Genomic DNA, 22,192 nt, shown 5'->3' with positions numbered 1-22,192 from the left:
ACAATTCTTTTACCTTGAAGTGAGATCTCTTCTGTGATGTCTAAGGGTCATCATATTTCGAGTGATTGAAAGACATTGCACAAATGGATGATCCAGCTGGAGAAGGCTAACATTTGAAAAAGAAGTTAGTTCAGGTACTCTTCTGACTTGTACGTCCTCTATTTTCTTCGCACAACCAATTCTCGGTGTCCTAAAAACTAACTTGGTTGTGTTATCCTCTTATTATGTTGGTGCAGCAGATAGCTGCAAGTGTTGCCTCATGTTGGAATTGGTTAAGAACTTCTACTTGTCCAGATTATGAATGCCCAAGACCGGATATTGTCAACAAGGAAAGCAGAAGTAACAGAAGGCCCATCGTTCTCCAATCTGCACAAACTTTGCTTGAACTGAATTTAATCATCCAGAGCTAAATCATGTGTGAGGTCGAAAGGGCTAATGTGAACGACAGATTCAAGCATGTAATACTTTCTGTAACTACATGATAATTCTCAATTCTCAGTTTTAAATTTGATAATATTGTATAGTTTTGACGTTAACCATATCTGATTTGATCGATATAACTAGTGGCATGTTGTGTACATTTTCATGTGTTTTTTAGCTGCACATTCCTAAAAGGTTCAAACATATTTTTACATAAATTAGTCCTATAATTTCATAGTAATAAGAGAAGATGGTAAGCTACTAGCGAGGGTTCATCGTCCTGTTACTCTGTATAGTAACTTACTACCGTATACTAACTTGTACTGATGAAATTTTATGTTTTACCAATAAAATAAATAAATTAAATTTGAACGTGGGAAGCCAGTAAGTTCCTAGTGCAGGTTGAAAAAAAAAAAAAAAAAAAAAAAACTCGCGCAGTATTTTCACTGTCGCATCAAATTGAAAAAATAAAAAAAACTTACATTTCTCTTCCAAAATCCTTTATTTATTTTATTTATCTTTACATACAAAAAAGACTTAAAAGTATTTTATTATTTTCTTGGGATCAATTTTACTGTTTGAACTTTAAACAACTGAGAAGGAGATCCGAATTGCAGGAAGGAAAATCAAAGAAAATGGAGAGCCAAAAATCAAGCCATGCACCAATGGATAGGGCAGTACGGCAGTAACAACCGCCCTTAAACCCATAGCAAGTGAATGATAAATTCCATTGTGCAACCAAACACATACCGTAGTTTCAAAGTTCTTCTAATTTCTTAACTGTGCAGGCGGAATTTGTATCAGTCATTTCCAGCCTGCTACTTTGCTGATAAAACACCTTGATTTCTAATTGTGTTCAGAAGTTGTTCATTAACCAGTTTTGTTCTCATTCAGTTTAATGAACATAATAGTAATCACTAATCACACATACAAGATGTGAATACAATGTAAATCCCTTGCTTGAACGAGAAAGTACTAGCATAACCAATAAAAAAAATATAGAATGGATTCATTGAGTTCCTAAATCGAGATCTGAAGAACCATTAGAGAATCTAAAAAACATAACCTTAGCCCTTTCCATTTCTTCTGTAATAATATCTATAGTTTTGTATGACCATTCTTTCTATTTCAACCTAAACTTTTGGCCAAAGGAAATGCATCCGCAGTATCACTGACGTGGATAATTGTTAAATCAAGACTCCAAGTTTGGCTTTGAATCCAGACACCAGCACCTGTACTTCGGTCTAGAAATCTTTAAAAGGTCTTCTGAGCACATTCCATCTAGCTCCTTGGGTTTCAAGGAATCATAGATTGTGGAATAGCGACTAGAATGAGACACAGTTGATGTCGTGAATTCCTCGACTGGATGATTTTGAGCATGCATTCTTTTGTAAAGTCTCACTGCAGCCACAAAATCCTCATAGGGGTCATGAATCCCTGACTGAATTTCATACCTATAAAGTGAACAGTCGCAGTTGTTGGATATGTTAGCTACCTCTTAGCACAATATAACTTCCACATCAGTAAATTTTTGAGTGCCACTTCCTTTCTGAAGACAGCAATCAGTCAATATTTAGACACGGTAGAGCAAGCAACTACGTAGTATTCAAAAGTAAATTGGGAAAGAGCTTCATAACAAAATGCAAGGACATCTGGTCTAGATTATGCCCAGGTCTGTAATAAATAGAGTTTTTTTTTTTTTTTGATAAATATGCATCTTATTCATATGAGAAGAAAGAAAGAAAAAAGTGAGTAAGAGACTCACCAATACAAGAAGGTGTTTAACAAAAAAGTAACATAGAAGTGAAAAATCCTAGCTAAGATACACCTGAAATAACAGATCCCCACTCTAACATTAAGTTCCCAAAACAGTAGCCCCTTCTCTCCAAAAACATCGATGTCCAAAGCCACAAGTTCGCTTTAATGTTACGAATAGTGGTTTCAATAGATGCGGGCATGCTGTTAAAGATGGCATCGTTCCTTGTTCTCCAGATAGACCACCACGTGGCATAAGGAACTAAAGGCCAAATGCATTTCCCATAGGCCGTAGTATTTGGCGACACCCAACTATGAAGGCAATTTGAATGAGGGCAGATAGCCTGGCTGATATCAATGCCCACTGGTTGTAGTATGTTTTGCCACACGCCTTTAAAGCTGCAGTGTAGCATAAGGTGGTCTGCAGTTTCATCAACTTGAGTGCACAACACACACTCTGCCTCCACCTCCTTACCCCTTGTGCGCAGTTGATCCGTTGTCAGTATCTTTATTGTAGTAAACACCAAAGGAAGAACTGCACTTTAGGAGGTACACCACTGCGCCACGCCATCGATAAGAGCTTCGGAGTTATAGGTTGTGGTGGGTAGGGAATGCTGCTGGCCAGTAGATTGTAATATGACCGAGAACTGAAATTACTGTTGCTAGACTGCTTCCATACCCATTTATCCTCTTCCACCGAAGGGGTTAACCCTGCAAAAGCATCCAACATGCGAATGACACCGTCTATGTGCCACTCCCTTACACCATGCCTCAATTTGAAGTTCCAAGTCAACCCATTGTTCTCCCAAACCATATGATATTTTACCAGCCCATCCTTGTCACTCACATATTGAAAAAGCTCTTCAAAATCCTCTTAGAAAGGCTTATCCGTGCACCAAGCACCCTTCCAGAATTTTGCTTTGTCACCCTGCCCCACCTGCTATGTGACATTTTCTTTAAGCTTACCTTTGGTAGCGAGAATGCCACGCCACAAACTGCACCCATAGGAACTAGAAACATCGGGTGGCCAGCCCCCCACCTCTGGCGCACCAAATTTGTCCTGAATGATCTCCTTCCATAATTCTGGTTCACCTCTGCCGTATCTCCACACCCATTTACCCAAGAGGGACATGTTGGTCAAGTGTATATTTCTGATGTTCAAACCCCCCATCTCTTTAGGCTTACAAACATTCTCCCATGCCACCAGATGTACTTTCTACTCTCTGCCAAAGAACCCCATAGAAAATCTCTCATGATTCTATCGGAATGGTAAGAAACGAGAGGTGATAGATAGGGATGGCAGCAAGTGTGCTTTTGATGAGTGTGAGTCGACCTCCCTTAGACAACATCTTTCTTTTCCAACCGCTAAGCCTCTTGGGGCACTTTTCTAGTACAAGATCCCATACTTGCTTGTTTTTATAACCTACACCCACTGGCAACCCAAGGTACTTACAAGGAAGTTGGCCCTTTGCACACCCCATAGCATTGGCAAGTAGCTCCAAATTTTGCACCTCCCCCACTCCTATAATAGAGGTTTTGGCTAGATCGGTTTTTAAGCCAAAAACAGCCTCAAACCAAAGAAGACCAGCTTTAAGCACCAAGACTTGAGCTACTGATGCATCTAGAAGAAAAATAGTGTCATCTGCAAATTGTAACATGGGGACGACGGGACTATTGTTACCAACAGAAAAGCCAGCTAGCCACCCTCCTTGCACCGCCTTTTGAATCATTTTTTAGAGGCTTCCATCACTATATCAAACAAAAAAGGAGAGAGAGGATCACCCTGACGTAAGCCTCTATTGCTCTTGAAATTACCCGTGGGAGTCCCATCGATCATCACCGAGAAAGATGTTGTCGATACACATGTCATAATCCACTCATTCCACTTATCTCCAAATCCGAATTTGCATAACCTATATCTAAGAAAGCTCCAGTTCACATAATCGAACGCTTTCGTGATATCAACCTTGCATATGATACCTGGTGTATTCTGACGAAGTCTCGAGTCAATACACTCGTTGGCTATCAATACCCCATCAAGAATTTGCCGCCCCTCTATGAAAGCACCTTGATATCTAGAGATTATGTCTGTCAATACTACCTTCAAGCGAACAGCCAAGACCTTGGAGATGATTTTATATATGCCCCCAATTAAACTAATAAGTCTGAAATCTGATATATCCCTTGCCCCCTCATGCTTCGGAATAAGAGTGATGTACGTGGAATTGTTACCCCAGTCAATGAAAACTGAATCTTGAAACATTTTCAGAATAGCCATCGCATCATCCTTAAGAAAGTGCCAGCATTTGCAGTAAAATTCCATATGAAAGTCGTCCGGTCCTAGAGATTTGTCTCCTTTGAAACTCTTCACCACGTCCTCTACTTCTTCGACGCTAAAATCCCTCTCTAGCCACTGTTTCCTTTCTTTTGAAATTGTCTCAAAATCTAGGCCCTCTCTGTATAGAGAGAGAAGTGTAATACCCCACTATGTGATTTTTGATTTCAGCTTTATCTAACACCATTCTACTGCCCACCCGGATTTTAGAGATGTCCTTGATCCTATTCTTCATGTTGGCCACTGTATGGAAGTACTTAATGCATCCGTCACCATCCTTAGCCCACAACGTTTTTTACTAGTGAATGCCCGTGCCAGTCGGCACTCTAGACACATTGCTTTTGAACAACACCCTAAGAGACCATCTCTATGGTAGCATTGTATCGATAATATAACCATTTCCAACAGTTTTATACTTCATAATCATTTCATACACATACTCAAGTGAGCTTAATTATTACAATTATATGCATTTCATTTCTCACAAACCAACTCATTACACATATCCTTACACATTCATTAATTCAATACATATCAGAATGAGAATGATGACAATAAAGGGAGAGAGTCTTCAATTAAGAGCATCATCATTAAAAAAAAAAAAATAAATAAATAAAAATCCAGCAGAGTCTCCTTTGTATTTTCAACATTTCAAAAACCTAAATCCTGTCATAACCTGAAAATCAAACAATACAATTCTCATAGATCAACCATACCAAAATATATAACTTCATATTTATACATAACACAAATTACTTCTAAAACTAAAAGACAACTCATTAAACATTAAAGAAGACTTTGCATAATTTTTCACCTAGGACTAATTATAGTAACGAAAGGGAAAAATAAAATAAAATAAATACTCCACGCTCACTGATCGAGTTCCTCATTTCTCTCATTCTCCCCTCTATACATACTGTTCACACCATTCTGCTACCATATGGATAAATCCGCCATGGAGCAAAGACTACAATCATGTCGCTGAAAAATTATGGCAATTTAACTTTGTACCTGCAAACAAACCACATACACATGATTTTTTTAGACTTGATACATTTAGCATATTGTTTACAAAAGAGATGGTTCTCAAAATAAAATAATCTCTATTCTTATTTTTAAGTATCCACGCTATCATAAAAAAAAAAAAAACCTATCATAAAAACTTACATAGCATATATATGGATACAACATATTCTTTAATTTCTAAACAAATAAAAGTAACATTCTTTAATTTATCACTCACCTTTTCTCATTGGTATCGATGTTCTTAGAGAAGAACTTCTGGGTATACGACATTTGTGGTACAATTTCTTGCATTAGGTGGAAGAAAAACGAATATTCTTTTTGAAGAAGTACATCTGGACATGGCCACATAGAGTTGCTCATGACTGACAACCGGTGTCCTCAAATCAATGCCAACATATTTCACTGACTGACCTTGCGACTTATTAATTGTCATGGCATAAGCTAGTCGAACAGGAATTGTCGCCTTGATAGTTTGAAAGGCAACTCAATTTGAGGGAGCGGAGATATTCTTGGGATGAGTACCGGTTTCCAAACTTTCTCTCCAAATCAAAATTTTGGCTTGAAGGACTTTACTTGCACATTGAAGCACCATAAGTCGTGGTCCCATTGCAAAGGCCATCTTTAGGTGCTATGTTCCCTGAAGCAACATTATAGGGCATCCGTGTTTTAACTTGAGATTGAAAGGTGGTAAGCTAGAAGGGTCGAGGGAGTTGAGAAACTTCGGTGGGATAGTGAGCCCCACTTGGATTATCAATATCATCTTCGATAATTTTATCTGCGCACCCAAATACTTTCGAAGCTTCACACGGGGAACAAATTCAGTGCAACCTCATTAATTGCACTCACATCATCATTACGGGAAACAAGAATAGTACGACCAGTTAAGAAAGTTGGAGACGGTGTGTCCATAACATCCAATTGGGGATAGATAGAGAAGATGAGTTCTTGGATATTGGTACACTTGCGGATTCCATTCGGCAATTGTACGCATTCTTTGGGATTCGAACCAATCTAAATGAATCAAAGCAAAAAATGAATTCATTAGTTTCTAAAATAGTTCGTTTATATATGGAACTAATAGAGAAAAACCATTCTAATTAGAAGGCATTAATAACACACCTCCAACAAAAAATCGGCGAATTCGATATTCTCGGACTCCGCCATTTCAAGCCGCATGTTCTGTACCAAGTGCAAAACTTCTAAATAACTCCAAAGGAAAGAGCGCCGTAGTGATGCACCAACAAATTGCTCTCTCTGGCCTAACGGTATAACAGGTAGTGTTTGTCGAAAATCACCACCAAGAACTGTAGTGATACCACCAAATATCTTCTTGTTTCCACAAATATCTTGAAGTGTTCTATCCACAGCCTCAACACAGTATCTATGTTGCATGGGCACCTCGTCCCAAACAATTAGTTTTGTTTCTTTAAATAGGTCAGCAAGGTCGGAATGTTTAGCAAAGCCGCAAAAAGTGGTATCCATCACATCAATTGGAATCTTAAATGTAGAATGAAGCGGTCCCACCGCATAAATAACAAAGATGCAATTCCCGATGATGCCACCATGATAACAATAAGGCCCATGCTGCAGCAGGCCTTTGCAATTGAATTATACAAAAAAGTTTTTCCTGTACTAGCTGCTCCATTCAAAAAGAAAATTTTGCCCTTGTCACCATATACTGAATCAGTCACAGCAGTGTAAGCATGAAGTTGTTCGTCATTAAGATGACTCACATCAACTGCAGCCTCTTCTCCTATGCCTTCATGTTGAAGTTGGCGTTGCTCCCAAATGAGCCTATTGCCAATAATTTTGCTCCAATCCTCCTTTTGCTTTGGCATGGGCGGGAAATCTTCCAATGTCTTCCCAGATTCTAAAAGGATTTGTTCCATCAAATATAAGCCGTAATCTGTTATTTGCTCATCAGTTGGATCTGGGATACCATGTTTTGTTCGAAGCCAGTGTCCAAGATCATCACATATACTCGATGCAAATTTTCTCCAAAGTAGATCTGGTCGTAACGGATGACACTCTAAAAGAATTACACAAAACAACCTCCGCAGTTGATATCCAATTTTCATTATCGCCGCCTCTTCTAGGCATTGTATCCACTCATCATCAGCTTCCAACAGCCCACGGGCAATACATGCTTCTTTGTATGTGTTGTACACGGTATCACTGACTTTATAGAGATATGCAAAGGAGGTAGGCCCTTTTACAACAGTAAGTAGCAAGCGTAGATAAAACCTCTCCCCGACATTAGGGTTTACAAAATACATCCTACCAATGGAAGGTCCCTGAGTCCTAGGAGTCCACTCTTGAGAGTCTTTGTGGAAAACATAGTGTCGTGGAAATTCTTGATAGGTATATGCTCGTGCATCTGGATTTTCAGCACAACACTTAAAGAAAGCTGTCAGTGTTGAAGTTTGGTCTCTGGCTCGGGCAAGAATTGCATCCATGGGCTCTTTGCTATTGAAAACAACCCTATGCATGCCTTCCAAATGAAGCGCCAATCGTTGGACACTTGGAAACTCTTTATGCATTGGATTCTGAAATAGATGCCATGCAGCTTCTGTTGGTCCAATGTACCTTGCATCAATATATTGCTGAATCTCATCATTTGTTCCTGCCGCCACCACGGTTGCTTTGTCATAGCCTTTGTAGATGTACTTGTTAATATATTTAACAAATTGACACGATGCACAAACTTCAACATTGATATGGCAATCAAACATTTCGCACGGATATGCATTGTAGGGAACAACATCTCCATTATCAACTTTAACCATTTTATTCTTCCTCTTCACAAAATATTTCTTGCCGATTAATCACGCCTTCGTAAATGGAGTACCCTTTTTATCTATAATTGTTTCCTCCACAAACTCTTTTGGATAGCCTTTGGTGCATCGACCATTTTCCATACATGAAACACTCGGATCTCGATCACCACCAAGCCATGAACCATGCACTTCTTCACCGTTTCAAACAATGCGGGGGTGGGTGTCGGTCCAGGAATTCAAGACATACAAATTTATCCACTTGCTCACTGTTTCGGATCTTGTCATCATGCGCGAGAAATAAAAGGCAATGCATGTGTGGAAGACTACGCTTTTGAAATTCAATGGTATAGACATATGCAACCACCCGGCCGAAGATATCATTCTTCAAGATTTCTTTCATAATTGCTTTTCGTTTCAGCTCGAATACCCGTGCAACTTGCGATCTTTAATTTCCTGCCAATTAGGGTTTGCAATCTTGAATTTCCTTGAGCGCATATTTAATTTCCTGCCAATTAGGGTTTGCAATCACCGTAAGAAAAATATCTGGGTGCTTATAGTGCCGGGTGATAGCCATTGAATCCTGAAAAATCTCGTACATGTGTCTTGGACTTCTAACATGCGAGGAAGGTAAAATGAACCATTGGCCAATTTGATCAGGACTTAATCCCTCAAGTGAAACATCTGTCAAGCACTTGTACACATCCGAACGGATGGTGTCTTGATTTAGTCTAATATATCGTAGACGGTTCTGTTCATATGCAGCCCAAGCATCAACCAAAAATTCATGCAACAATTTACACCCCAGCAAGATGGATGAGTACTCTGTGGGTCGTTCAAACAAACAGTAGGCGTAATACAATAATTGGGTGAGTCTTGCATTGCTTGGAGCATTTCTCTTGATGTCCTACAACTTTAAATCAGGTGACCAACCCAAATCCCCATAAGGAAACAGAAGAACATAATGCAAAGGCAAATAAGCGGGATGACATTCGCTTATCCATTCCAACTCATGCCCTCCTCTCAAGCGAAGTACAATATCACGCATGGCATCAACCTTACTCCCATCTCCAGGCAATATCACTGCGATCTCATTAGTTGTCGGAAGATTGTACCTTCGTCTATCCGAACGCGGATCATAGTGTAGATGGACCAGAACATTATTATTCTCAGAAGCATTTTCAGTTAAAACCTCAAATGCTTGCTTATAGATATCACAAAACTTGTGGGTCTGCAGAAGAGTTTCTTGTACAGTTTTCAACACTTCCCTTGACAAATTCGGGTTGCGATTGTGGTGGTGATCCAAAGCAGCTAGGGGATCATAAATATAAAGTTGCGAAAACTTAGGTTCCATCCCCCTGATCGGGCAACAATGAACCGATTTGGTGCCGCGAACTCCCCATGGACAAATGAATGAGGTTGGACCACGCCCATGTAACACACGATCGTTAAATTTGCAACCAAGACCGGTAAAGGCATTACACACATTGTATTACCGAATTTGCTCACGTAATAATCTTGCACGCTTATTAGATCCTTCAATAAAGATTTAAGTGCGGGCAAATGGAGAAAAGAAGCGGTAGCTTAACTTTTCCTTGTAAACAAACAAGTTCCAAATAAAGGTCGGTTCGCCTTGATTTCGATAATCTGCTCATCTTTCCAATGAAGGGCGAACAAAATGGACAAAGAACATCCATCTTTCCCAAAAAGTGACGGCGATTTGGAACTGGAAGCGCATGACCTCTATGAGAATTAAGAATTTCTTCTTCACTTTCGTCAAATCCAGTCATATCATGATCACTGCAAAAATAGACCTATGATATATCACACTTTACGATATGTTGAAACCTAACATAAGAGTGAGAATTTAAGCGCTTAACTTACATAGTGTTATCCTCACAACTTTGCATTGTTACATCTTTTGTGACTGGAGGCTGGTTTTCTCTGTAAGAGATATCATACATTGATGAAGAGGACCCAACTTCGTACGTTGATCTCGTCTTCTTAAATGAATCTGCTATGTAATCAGACATAACATCTTTTTTTCTCTGTCTTCGATTTTGTTGTGCTATAGTCATTTGATCGTGATCTAGAGGCACTTGCATTTCCCTTTCTCTTTGAAGACGTTGTGCAACAGATCTCCGATTAGGAGGTGCAATAGATCTTTGACTGGGAGGCACAACAGATAACATATTGGGAACCGCAATAAAACTTCGATTAGGAGGCACAACATATAGTCTAGTGAGAACTGCAGTGGATCTTCGATTAGGAGGCACAACAGATAGCCTATTGGGAGCTGCAGTAAATTTTCGATTAGGATGCACAACAGATAGTCTATTGGGAGCTGCATTAGATCTTCAATTAGGAGGCACAACCGATGGAGAAGGAGTAGATCTTCAATTATGAGGCACAACAGATGGAGAAGGAGTAGATCTTCGATTATGAGGCACAACAGATGGAGAAGGAGTAGATCTTCAATTATGAAGCACATCAAATGGAGAGGGAGTAGATCTTCGATTAGGAGGCACATATACTAAATTGGGGGGCGTAGCATATCTTCGATGGGGAGGCACATATATCGGATTGGGAGGCGAATGGATGTCGTCTTTGTGGAATTGATTTGTGAATTAACGTCTCCTTTCCCCTCTCTTTCATTTCTCTAGTTTGTGGTAATGAAGTCGCGACCTAAGATAATTGTTAATATGTTGATATAGTTGTACTCGTAAATAACAAACAATCAATATAATGATAGATATGTAACTGGACAAATATATATGTGTGAACAAATATATGTGTGTGATAGATATTAAAGTGGTTATGACACAAAGTGAAATCACATATAATAGTATTTCATACTGTTGCAATTCGCTCTTGCACAGCCTGAATTCGCACTTTCACCATGATTGCCTAGGAAGGAAATTATGTAGAAAGTTAAATGGTATAATAATTGAAATGATGGTTTAATAAGGGGAGTTATGAGAACAAAAGCGGGTGAAATATTATACCTGGAATATTGGTTTAGGGGATTTCTAACCAACTTCTGTGAAACTCAAGAGAAGCTCATGAATATCCTCCTGAACAAAAAATCAAATTAAGTTCAAACAATGTTGTAATAGACTGATTCTCATGATAGACAATTTTCAAATGACATTTCGATTCCCGTAAATAATAAACAATCAATATAATGATAGATATGTAACTGGACAAAAGCGGGTGAAATATTATACCTGGAATATTGGTTTAGGGGAGCTCTAACCAACTTCTGTGAAACTCGAGAAGTTCATGAATATCCTCCTGAACAAAAATCAAATTAAGTTCAAGCAATGTTGTAATAAACTGATGGACTGATTCTCATGATAGACAATATTAAATTGTCATCGAAAATCCGAACTACACATGGTCATCAATCTAGAGAACTTGCTTCTTGGTAAGAACAGTGTAGATGGATAATTGAAATATCTTTCGACGTATTGTGAAAGTGCAACATGAAAATCTACTGTTCAGTTCCATTTTAAAATAATAACCTAGGAAGAAATTGGTCGCCTCTAATGTGAATGGTACGCAGGCATCTCCAAACAGAAGATCTCAGTAACTTTACTGATAGATCAATATGATCCTCTATTTTTTATTTCTTCCTTGATTATTACAGTTGTAACACTAATGATTGTCAACCCACCCAGCTTCTATTGACACTACATGAATGATACAGTTGTAACACTACATAAATACGGCCTTTATTTCTTCCAATAGTTGTAACACTACATGAATGACACTATGTTGAACATCAATAAAATGACAAAGTAATTTATGGATTCTAGTAATTTTTGTGATGAATGAATTAGAAACAAAATTGAGTCGAAAGGGATTATGACTACTTACGTTAAAACCACACTAACCGGAGGTGTTTTTTGGCACTTTTGCAGTAGATTTCTTGATCATCTTGATGATATCATCTGTGCCATTAAAAGAGAAAAAAATATATTATGCTTTGCAATTTCCAAAGAGCAAATGCAAGTGTCAAAGAGTCGAACAGAGTGGTAGGACAATAAACCCTCAAATTCACCCAAAATTGGTCTTGCTGCGAGATTGACAATTTAAATCGAATTCTCTTAAAAATGAACCTTTAATCGAATTCTCAAAAACGAAAAAAAAAAATCACAGCTTTAATTGAGACGGAGATAAAAAGAACCTTTAAGAGATGCAAATCAAGCCTTCTTTGCTGCACCAATGTTTTTCAGCTGTAGAAAGGAGGAACCATTAGAACTGGGGTACCAATGCTTTTCAGCTGCGGTAGAGAAAGAGCTGTTTTTCAGCTACGAATCAAGCCTTTCTTTGCTGCACTCAACATCTGTTGTACTGTCTACAAACTTTGTTGGGTTTTTCGAAGGGTTTTTCAAAGGTTTGGGTTTCTAATTTCGCAAGTGTTCCGCACACAGCAACCGTTCGATGGTGCTATAAACTGATCTGGACCGTCCTTTGTTTGTAATTTTGTCCTGTAGTGCTAAAAAAAACCTTCGCTTATTATATAGATTTCACCCTCCATGAAACCTCCTCCCTCTTCAAAAGAGTTTGGAGCTTTGCATTGGCCTTAATTTTAGTTATGAATTCCTCCTGGTTAAGACCCCTTTCCTCTTCTAACTTGTCAAGATCATCAATGATGCTGACTTGTGTATCAATAAGAGCGTCCACACGCCCGAACACCTCTTTGTTCCAAACAATAAGTTTCTGTTTGAGTGTTTTTAATTTTCTCCACCAAATAATACTAGGAGACCCACTGAACACAAAAGAGTTCCACCATTCTTCTATCTTCCCCAGAATATCTTTGTCATCAAACCACATCAATTCAAATTTAAACGGCCTTGGACTTGATTCATTGACAGTGCAGTCTAATAACACAGCTTTATGGTCCGAGGAATATCTTGGGAGTGCAATTTCTTTAGCATTTCGAAAGTGGCCCTCCCATTCTGGAGAAACCAGAAAACAATCCAACCTGCTCAAAGTGGTTCGCGCCTGATTCTTTGACCAGGTGAACATCGCACCTTGTAGTGGGAACCCAATTAACTGATTGCGGTCTATAAATTCCCCCAAAACTACCATTTTCTTGGTGCGTCTATTGCCTCCATATCTTTCATCCCCTTCTCTGATCACATTGAAATCTCCACCTACACACCAAGGGTACCCACACCAAGTACGTATATCATCTAATTCAAGCCAGAAATCCTCCCTTAGATTTTTGTTGTTCTGATTAGGACTATACACACCAGTAGCCATCCACTTAAAGTTGTCACTTATCAAAGAACTAGTGATAGTAATTGAATAAGTGGTCCTCGAGTATCACCTTATCTGTATCCCAAGCAAGAATCATTCCCCCTGATTCCCCAAGAAGGGAGTCCAATCCACTGCCAATTGTCGGTCCAAATTCGCATTTCCACAAAGTAAGCTAGGTCTTCTATTCTAGTTTCTTGAACATAAATGGAGTTTTTGGAATATGTTTGTATCTTTTTTTTTTTTTCTATCGATGGAATATGTTTGTATCTAGCAGCATATTTAATAATATAACCCTCATAACAAGTTCATCTGTTCATTGTGCTTTAGATATTCTGGATATTTAATCTTAACCGCAGTTAGCTTTGTTGGGTACCTGAGGATGTTTGAGAACATCACATAACATATATGTGATTTAAATACCCCATGTGATTTGTTAGGGACATGTGGAACAAAATTAATCCCACGTTGCCTAATTTGGAGAACATAATATATAAGTGATTGAAGACCCCAACTAGTGTCAAGGTGTCTTCAGAAAAAACCCCAGAGGCCCAGACCATGAGACAGAGCAAAGTGGGAAAGTCGGGACACTATTGGTGGGTGATGGGGTCTTTCCCCAGACATGTTTGACCTGTAGAAGTGCGGAGTGTTTTTCAGGCCCTACAAGATTTTCACTATTACATATAGTTTCTCCCTTCCAGCATCAAGCATCCTATGCCTATGCCTATATAGAGTATTATTTTGCTCCAAGGAGAAACCTCTCCCATCAAATACTTTTTTTTTTTAATTTGTGAACTTTTACACTACAACTGTGTCTAAATATAATGTTAATGAAAAAACACAAACAGGCTGGCTAATTACATCAACAACAACAACAACAAAAAGTAAATAGTTAAATAAAAATAAAAAATACCAAGAAGTATGATATATATGAATTTTAGCTTACCCTAAATATGTTTTGGTCAGGTACTTTAGTGAGTGGCTTGCCACATTTGTTTTCATCAAAGGACGGTACTTGGCAGTGTCCCTATGAAAAAAAAAACATATCTCCAGTGATGTTTCCAGAAATTGCAAACAGCAGGCAGTATTTGAAGTTGGACAGGAAACATTGTAACAATTTACTTAAAATGTGTAACTTCTGTATTATGAAAATTCAAAAATGAAACATCTTACATTCATAATGTACTTTTTAGAATCCGTAGTCTTATACTCTTACCGATGAGCCTGATTCAGAAATAAGTCTCATCCAGTACCGATCAAATGTCCATACAATGATAATATTTTCATACAGGTCAAGTTTGTAATCGCTTGGCGCCCAAAATGTTCATTTTGCTCGAACAAAAATAAAAATATGATCTCTGAAATGCAGTCTCTGGTACATAGTTTACACATAATTGTTTTTTATATGTTACTTTCGCATATCCATTTCATCAAGATATCAAATTTAAAAGATGGATCCACCTATTAACTAACCCAATTGGGTCTGTTTTTTGTTTTGACCCGATCCATTGAAAACCCTAAACCTATGAACATCATTGTGGCTTTCCTTAAACGAAGATGTTTCATTTTTACCTTGACAGATGATCAGGATAGCAGATTCTCAGGCACTGAAGATCAATTTCTACACTGTGACCAACTAATACTCTAGCCTTTCCACCTTCGAACCGCATTCTAGATATAGACTCTCCATTCTGCAATATCTCAAGAATCCTCACTTGCACTTCCTCGAGTGGCATTGCACCTCTCAGATGCTCCTCCGTTAGGCCTGTTATTTCATATCTGAGTTTTTCACAGCACTACTATCATATCAGAATAAAAAGCTGACCAAACTTGTGATTACAAGCATTGCGTATTAAGAACAAAGAAGGAAAGAGACCCTGAGAATACCTGTAATTGGTCACTGGAATTATAGGCTGCACATATGCGTGGAAGATTACATTCTCATCTTCGTCAATAAGGCATACACTTGCACAGAGATCAAGAGTTCCATCACTTCCACCGCCAACCATCTCACAATCTATAGCAATTGCTTTAGGAGCTTGGCTAGCCTCACCCAAATTTGAAGCTTCCACTTTGGATTCCATGAAAGGAATTACGGCTGGTCCCTGTAGGTAATCCTCAAATTTAAAAGCAAACAATAGTCCGGAGATCAGAGGATATGTTGTACATATGTAGAATAGCAATTATCCAGGAAGCCACAGAGCAAATTAGTTGTTTTACCAAGGGAGTTGTCGGAGACGAGCGACATATTTCTTTGTGGGCACTCAAAGCGTTAGAGCAATCTAAAATAGTCATGCACAGATTACAGCCTTGGGTTGAAAAGATCTGTGCGCAACTGGATTTGGGCAACGGAAGTTGATAAAACAGGAGAGAGGAACGAAAATGTAAGCAAAGAACAAATTTGATAAATGTGATAATAGAAGTAATGGTTTAAATCTACACCTACTACTAAAACCGCAATATCTATTTTTCTTTTCTTTTTTAGACTAGTTATGACCAACTAACAATATATCTACTCTCTAGTTACCGTCACCAGTAACCAATTTGTGTTGGATAAGATTGTTATGATTAACACTGACTATGAGATGTGCAGACACCTGACATCCATATTTTGAACCATCAGCTCATCTGTAGAACCTTTTTGTAATATACAAGACTACATGTAAATGTCATTGGAATAATTAAGCTACATGTGTTCTTCTTACCTATAAGGTGTTCCCTCAATGACTCGAATGATTTACAGTGCTTTTTACAGACTCCGCACTTGGGCTGATGAACTGAGTGATACGAGTCCTTCATATGTTCAACAAGATGCTCCTTCTTGTTGTACATCTTGTAGCACGCTGAGCATTTGTACCTGTCAATGTGAGAGTGAGGCCACTACCATTGAACTATTTATCAGCAAACTAGAGGTGGAACACACTTGTGTATACTTTATACATTTCCATTACTATTATAAAAGAGGTTTGGTATAACACTTGGCACCACACGTAAATATCCTTGCCTACAGTATAGGTAAAATAACATATATTATACGACGCTTGCGCGCAGAAGTCAAGAGCACTTGGCACAAAACGGGGTGGGACATTAACCCCTAAATGCGTGTTCACACTTCACTCCCGGTTAAACAATTGCAAAAGAGTGAAACAAGCAAACCCCACTACAAGTTAAAGCTTAAATGAAGAATCATATATACTAGAGTTGTAACTAGTATGGGCAGTGTACCTTTCAGTTTTGATTTTCTTAGGAACTGTTTCTACTTCATCCATACTTATGAATGTGTAGAAACACTTGCACTGTTAAGAGTGTTAGGGTTTATACTTGTTTTGTCATTTGAGGCTAAATCACACCATTTTTGGTTAAATTGCTTTTAGGATTGCTACTTTGATGCTTTGCTTTTTAGCTGCTTCTGGGAAAGTGGAAACAAAGCTGCAACTCTATGTAATGGGCTGATGGGCTCACAGGGCTTCAACAATTGAAACCCACAGGCCCAAACCCGCTGAGATTTAACTTGACATTTGGCAGGCGGAAACTATTATTTTTTTTGCTCCCAGCGATATTCCCTCCCAACTCAATCAATAAACAACACCGGTTAACTATACTATATTTATTTAGATTTGCACTTCCCATTTTGTCCTTAAAATATTGGTCAACAAATCTTTTTTTAATTTTTTTATTTAATCAAAAAATTCAATAATTATCATTTGAGCTCTAACATAAAAAAAAAAAAAAAACAAATTATGGAGAACCACTCTATTCATGAGTCTACATAGAAAATGAAAAAAAACACATTTAAAATATCATTTTCTATTTTAAATTTTCTCTTTAAACTTTGACAATAGCAAATTGGTAATTCTAAGAAAAAAAAATACGGGTGATTGATAGTTGGATTTGAAAATATTGTAGAGATGTGTTGGGGCCTTCTTGATTGAGTTGGAGCCTTGAAGCAAAATATCAGTGATGGTAACTCAAGCTCATCAAAACCTTGACACAAAATGACAAAACTTCGGCTTGTAGTGAATAACGTCATCAATGATGACACTCAAGAAATTATTACATACACCAACTTTGTATTAATATAATAAATGGACCAAAATCTAGCACGTGTCAAAACCTAACAGAGCAGTCCATCATTTTCGAGACTCCAGTTACACAACCAGTCTTCTTTCTCTCCTCTATAAAATAAAATCATACAACACTGATTTCATGAAAAAACAAGACATGTCTAGTTCTCAGTGTTGTGAAAACCCACCAACTCTAAATCCAGCTTGTGGAGCTGGACATGTTGAACAAATTGGTGGCCTTAGTTCTTACATTTCTGCCTCTTCTCATTCCAAACTCGGTGTTCTTCTCGTTTCCGATATTTTTGGTATTTAATTTCTACTTTCTACTACAATTCTTTATATTTATGCTCAAACTTAGTCCATCACTAATTTTCTAACACGCATGACTTGTCTTTTGCAGGATATGAATCACCAAACTTGAGGTACGTCAATTTTAGATGTGCTAATGGTTAGGAGGATGTTACTGTTTATATGTAAATATGTCAATTCCAATTGATATATAAAGGTGCCAGCTAGGATCTATGATTTTCTGTTTGCATACCTGGGAAATTGAAATATAACAAGGACTCGGTAGATCTTTCCACAGCCAAAATCCTACCAAAAAGGTTCAAATTTGCACTTCTGAAATAGAAGAGATGACTTCATTGGATCTGGATGCTCTTTTGTAGGATTTCGGTCGTGGAAACACCTTCACCCATCTCCTGTTTTAACGTAAACTACTTTATCACGATACATACTTGGGAGCCTAAATACTGTTGTTTTTCGGTTATTTGGCTTTGAACAGGAAGGAGGTGCAATCAATTTTTACAAACTGAGTCTGCTTTTACCATACTTTAATTTTCATCCGTTTTGTAAGCCTTCTATTATTCGTATTAAGGTTGTCCCAAATGCATGTTGGGAATGCTCACCCAGCCTTAGTGAAACAATACATGAAATTAATATAGGTGGAAGTGATGTTATTCTATTGTTAATAGCATGCTTTCAGTTTCATTGATGTTACATGCCTTTAAGGCTGGGCGTGTCGAGTTCTAGGGTGCTCAAGCTTGGCTCGTGTATCTCTCGAGTCGAGCTCAAATTTTGTTCGAGCTTTATTTCGTGCTCAAGCTCGACTCATCGAGTATTCGAGTAGCTCAATGCGTCTATATTCCTATTCTTCTAGACTACAAATTTGAATTCGATCATAGGCTCCAGAGTTTGATTTGACTTGTATTATGTATATGCTCGACTTCAACCACAAGCTAGAGATAATTAAGCACAAATAGACTCAAAATTTTACCTCAAGACCAAAATAACTTGCTAAACTCATCTAAATAAAATACTAAAATGCAACTACAATTCACTAATACCACAATAGCCACTATCAAACAACTATTTCAAGGTGTGCACATTATAAATACAATCAATATGTGTTGAATAATTATAATCCAACACACTAGCATAAAATAATTATCCCAAATAAGCATTAACATAACTATGTAAAGTGCGAACTGCGAATAGCTCACGAGCATCTCGAGTTCGAGCTCGAGTTTTAAAATGTGCTCAAACTCGACTCATATTATTGAATGAACGAGTTTGAGTCGAGCCTTCAACGAGCTGAGCTCGAGTTACTCACGAACAACTGGACTCGATGACCAGCCCTACAAGCCTTAGAATCTGATGTTACTCTGAAGTCTGAACCTCCCTCTAATGACTCTAGTCTTAGAATAATGATACACGTAGGATCCTGGACCCAACAGCTTATTCAGAAACAAAAGAGTTAAGGTTGTCACAACTGAAAAAATGTTTTACACCTACAACCATGAAAGCATTGGGCTGAACCTTGTATCTTTTGGGATTACATTTTGGTTGTGGATATAGTTGCATTGACCACTTACGCTAGAACTTCCGGTGGATATGGTTCTTTTATGTTTATTAGTCATTGCATTTCATGTATAGATTACTTGTATGCTTAAACTCTGTAAATTTCTGAAACTGATATCGGGTGAAATATATTGTGAAGGAAGTTAGCAGACAAAATTGCAGCTGCTGGATTCTATGTGGTGGTTCCAGACTTCATACATGGAGATCCATATAACCCTGAAATAGCTGAGAGGCCTCTACAAGTGTGGATTAAGACTCATGGACCGGTTGATTTCTGACACACAAAATTGCACTTGCGTCAGAATCTTGTAGCATTCTTTTATTACATTGTTATTGTCTGAATCCTTGTCTCTGTTCTTTCAGGATAAAGGGGCTGAAGAGGCGAAACCTGTAATTGCAGCTCTGAAGCGTAAAGGAATATCCACAATCGGGGCTGCAGGCTTCTGCTGGGGTGGTGAGTGATATTTCTCTCTTTTGTTGTAAATGGAGAAGTTTTAAAGTTAAAAATATCTTTAGCTTTGAGAACTCCTCTTAGGGGCGTACTTGAGTTTATAATCTGCTTTGGGCCTAGCTAATGGGTGGTGACCTTTCTAACTCATCTCAGCTAAGGTAGTTGTTCAACTAGCAAAGTCAGATTATATCAAAGCTGCGGTTCTGTGTCATCCTTCATTTGTCACAGTTGACGACATCAAGGGTATATCTTTTTCTCACGATCTCCAATTTGTTCAATCCAATAGAAAATTTCGCAACATTGTGTTTGACCTTGAATGGATTCTGTTCTTTCAGTCTGTCATGTTCACTACTTATAATTATTCCCGAGTTAACTCCGACCTAAAAACATTTACCATGCAACTATTTCAGATGTCAATGCCCCGATTGCTGTTCTGGGAGCTGAGATTGACCAAATGTCTCCACCAGAACTCGTGAAACAATTTGATGAGGTTTTATCTGCCAAACCAGAGGTAAAATGTCTGCTTTCTTCTAGGAAACTAATGCAATTTGGTAAGCATTTTTGTAGCTTCTTCGTACTTGCTCATTATTCTTAATAGTTACTAGCTATGGGTAAGGGTGGAATTTGAGCCGAGCGGCTTGGGCTCTGCTCGGAGCTCGGCTTGAACTCGTTCATTTAATAAATGAGCCAAGCTTGAGCCTATATTATAGCTCGATAAGCAAACTACTCGGGCTCGGCTCGGATTCGTTCATATATTATATGAGCCAAGCTTGAGCTGTTTTTCAAAGCTCACTTAATAAACGAGCCAAGCTTGAGAGTAGTGAAGCTCAGCTTGATTAGCTTGAATTCCACCCTTAGCTATGGGGATCCTTTGTCATATACTCCTTCATAACGGAAGTGATGATCATGGAAACTCGTCTTTCTCAGAACAATCTCATAATCATGTCACGTCTGTTGATCTGCGATAGCTATTTCTCCAATGATTCTTCTTCCATGATATTGTACTAGCTCTTTCCAGCAAAAAACAAGAACAGAGATTCTACTAGCTCTACTCAGTGAAGTCTGTTTGTTTAATAAGATACTGACTACTACCGGCGCAGGTTGACCGCTTTGTGAAAATATTTCCTGGGGTTGCGCATGGATGGACTGTGAGATACAAGGATGAAGATGAAGCAGCAGTGAAATGTGCCCAAGAAGCCCATCAGGACATGTTGGACTGGTTCACTAAATATGTGAAGTGAATGATGTAGGTGTAGCAGTACGCCCATCGTATAATCGCACTTATGATCGTTATTATTGTTTTAAGCATTACAGATGCACGACTGAACTTAATGAAGTGGCATATTGGAAATTCAGAATAAAGTAGTGAAGCTTTTTTCTTTTTTCCTTTTTTTAAATTCTCCAATATAATATTCCTTTTTAGTCATCGTCTTTCTGGGTTGGTGTTGGCAATGTATTCATTCTTCTAGTGGTGTCAAATGGGCCGGGCCGGGCCGGCCCTCAAACAATGAAGCCCTCATGCTTTGAGGGCCGGGCCAGCCCTACCCTCATTTACTTCGAGGGCCGGGTTGGGTCGGGCCAATGTTTAAATCTTGAAGCCTTTACCGGCCCCTCAACCCTCTCGAGAGGGCTTGAGGCCAAACGCTGGGCCGGATCTTATGTTATACATTTGATTTACAAAATAAATTTAAAACATTAGTTAAAAATGATAAAATCGAATCATCTTCACAATTAAACCTTCAAACTACTAAAAACTTGTTAAAGTTGTATTATACTAATTAAGATCAATTAAATTCATTTCATAAAATATTATAATGAAATTATAAGGTTGGCAAACTTAATAGATAAACGTTTTTTTAAGTGATTTTTAGCATATTAATGTTAAAATGAAATATATTGTAAATTTTTTTATTAAAATGTGTAATAAATGTTGAGGGCCTAATGAGGGCCGGGCTTAAGTTTCAAAGTCTAGGCCCTTATCCTCCCCTCAAAGGCTTGAGGGCCGGGTCGGCCCAGCCCACGAATGTGTGAGGGCCTCATTTTGAGGGCTTTTTGGGCCCATAAGCCGGGTCGGGGCGGGCGGGCTAAGGGTTTGAGGGCCATTTTGACACCCCTGATTCTTCTAGCAATCAGCCAATGTGAATCCAAAACAAGCAGAAAGTGAGAGTACAGATTTGTTTTTTATTTTTTTGGTATCAATGGACGTACAATTGGGAGTGGATGCCAACGATTTCATATTTGC

General features: G+C 38.3%; 2 protein-coding genes and 1 long non-coding RNA gene across 3 annotated transcripts; 1 reads left to right on the top strand and 2 right to left on the bottom strand.

Moving 5' to 3' along the window:
- Positions 1-1,359: 1,359 nt before the first annotated feature.
- Positions 1,360-16,946, bottom strand: LOC147517836 (RNA exonuclease 4-like). The gene is made up of 7 exons (XM_086589912.1): positions 16,801-16,946; positions 16,280-16,432; positions 15,796-15,928; positions 15,463-15,680; positions 15,148-15,354; positions 14,522-14,602; positions 1,360-1,874 (listed from the first exon to the last, which is right to left on the bottom strand). The coding sequence occupies exons 1-7, from the start codon at positions 16,842-16,844 to the stop codon at positions 1,613-1,615; spliced, it is 1,098 nt and encodes a 365-aa protein (XP_086446038.1). The 5' UTR covers positions 16,845-16,946; the 3' UTR covers positions 1,360-1,612.
- On the bottom strand, positions 5,110-14,182 carry LOC147517837 (uncharacterized). Its single transcript, XR_015211570.1, has 5 exons — positions 12,500-14,182; positions 11,538-11,604; positions 11,316-11,384; positions 11,167-11,217; positions 5,110-5,521 (listed from the first exon to the last, which is right to left on the bottom strand). It is a non-coding gene; the product is annotated as an uncharacterized LOC147517837 (long non-coding RNA).
- Positions 16,947-17,718: 772 nt separating the features above from the next.
- LOC147517835 (endo-1,3;1,4-beta-D-glucanase-like) lies at positions 17,719-21,376 on the top strand. The gene is made up of 7 exons (XM_086589909.1): positions 17,719-17,944; positions 18,040-18,061; positions 19,639-19,765; positions 19,863-19,953; positions 20,104-20,193; positions 20,361-20,461; positions 21,051-21,376. The coding sequence occupies exons 1-7, from the start codon at positions 17,782-17,784 to the stop codon at positions 21,189-21,191; spliced, it is 735 nt and encodes a 244-aa protein (XP_086446035.1). The 5' UTR covers positions 17,719-17,781; the 3' UTR covers positions 21,192-21,376.
- The last annotated feature ends 816 nt before the right edge of the window (positions 21,377-22,192 follow it).

This window comes from Coptis chinensis, chromosome 2 (genome assembly GCF_015680905.1).
Source record: "Coptis chinensis isolate HL-2020 chromosome 2, ASM1568090v1, whole genome shotgun sequence".
Lineage (NCBI taxonomy): Eukaryota > Viridiplantae > Streptophyta > Magnoliopsida > Ranunculales > Ranunculaceae > Coptis > Coptis chinensis.
Note: the sequence above shows the minus strand (reverse complement) of the source record. Positions and strands in the feature narration are given on the sequence as shown.

Excerpts from the sequence above, each read along its gene's own strand:
- LOC147517835 (XM_086589909.1), top strand. The coding sequence starts at position 17,782 with ATGAAAAAACAAGACATGTCTAGTTCTCAGTGTTGTGAAAACCCACCA. Across the intron at positions 18,062-19,638 it reads TATGAATCACCAAACTTGAG|GAAGTTAGCAGACAAAATTG; the intron begins GTACGTCAATTT and ends TATATTGTGAAG. Across the intron at positions 19,954-20,103 it reads TGCAGGCTTCTGCTGGGGTG|CTAAGGTAGTTGTTCAACTA; the intron begins GTGAGTGATATT and ends AACTCATCTCAG.
- LOC147517836 (XM_086589912.1), bottom strand. The coding sequence starts at position 16,844 with ATGGATGAAGTAGAAACAGTTCCTAAGAAAATCAAAACTGAAAG. Across the intron at positions 16,433-16,800 it reads AAGAAAATCAAAACTGAAAG|GTACAAATGCTCAGCGTGCT; the intron begins GTACACTGCCCA and ends TCACATTGACAG. Across the intron at positions 1,875-14,521 it reads CTGACCAAAACATATTTAGG|GTATGAAATTCAGTCAGGGA; the intron begins GTAAGCTAAAAT and ends TTCACTTTATAG.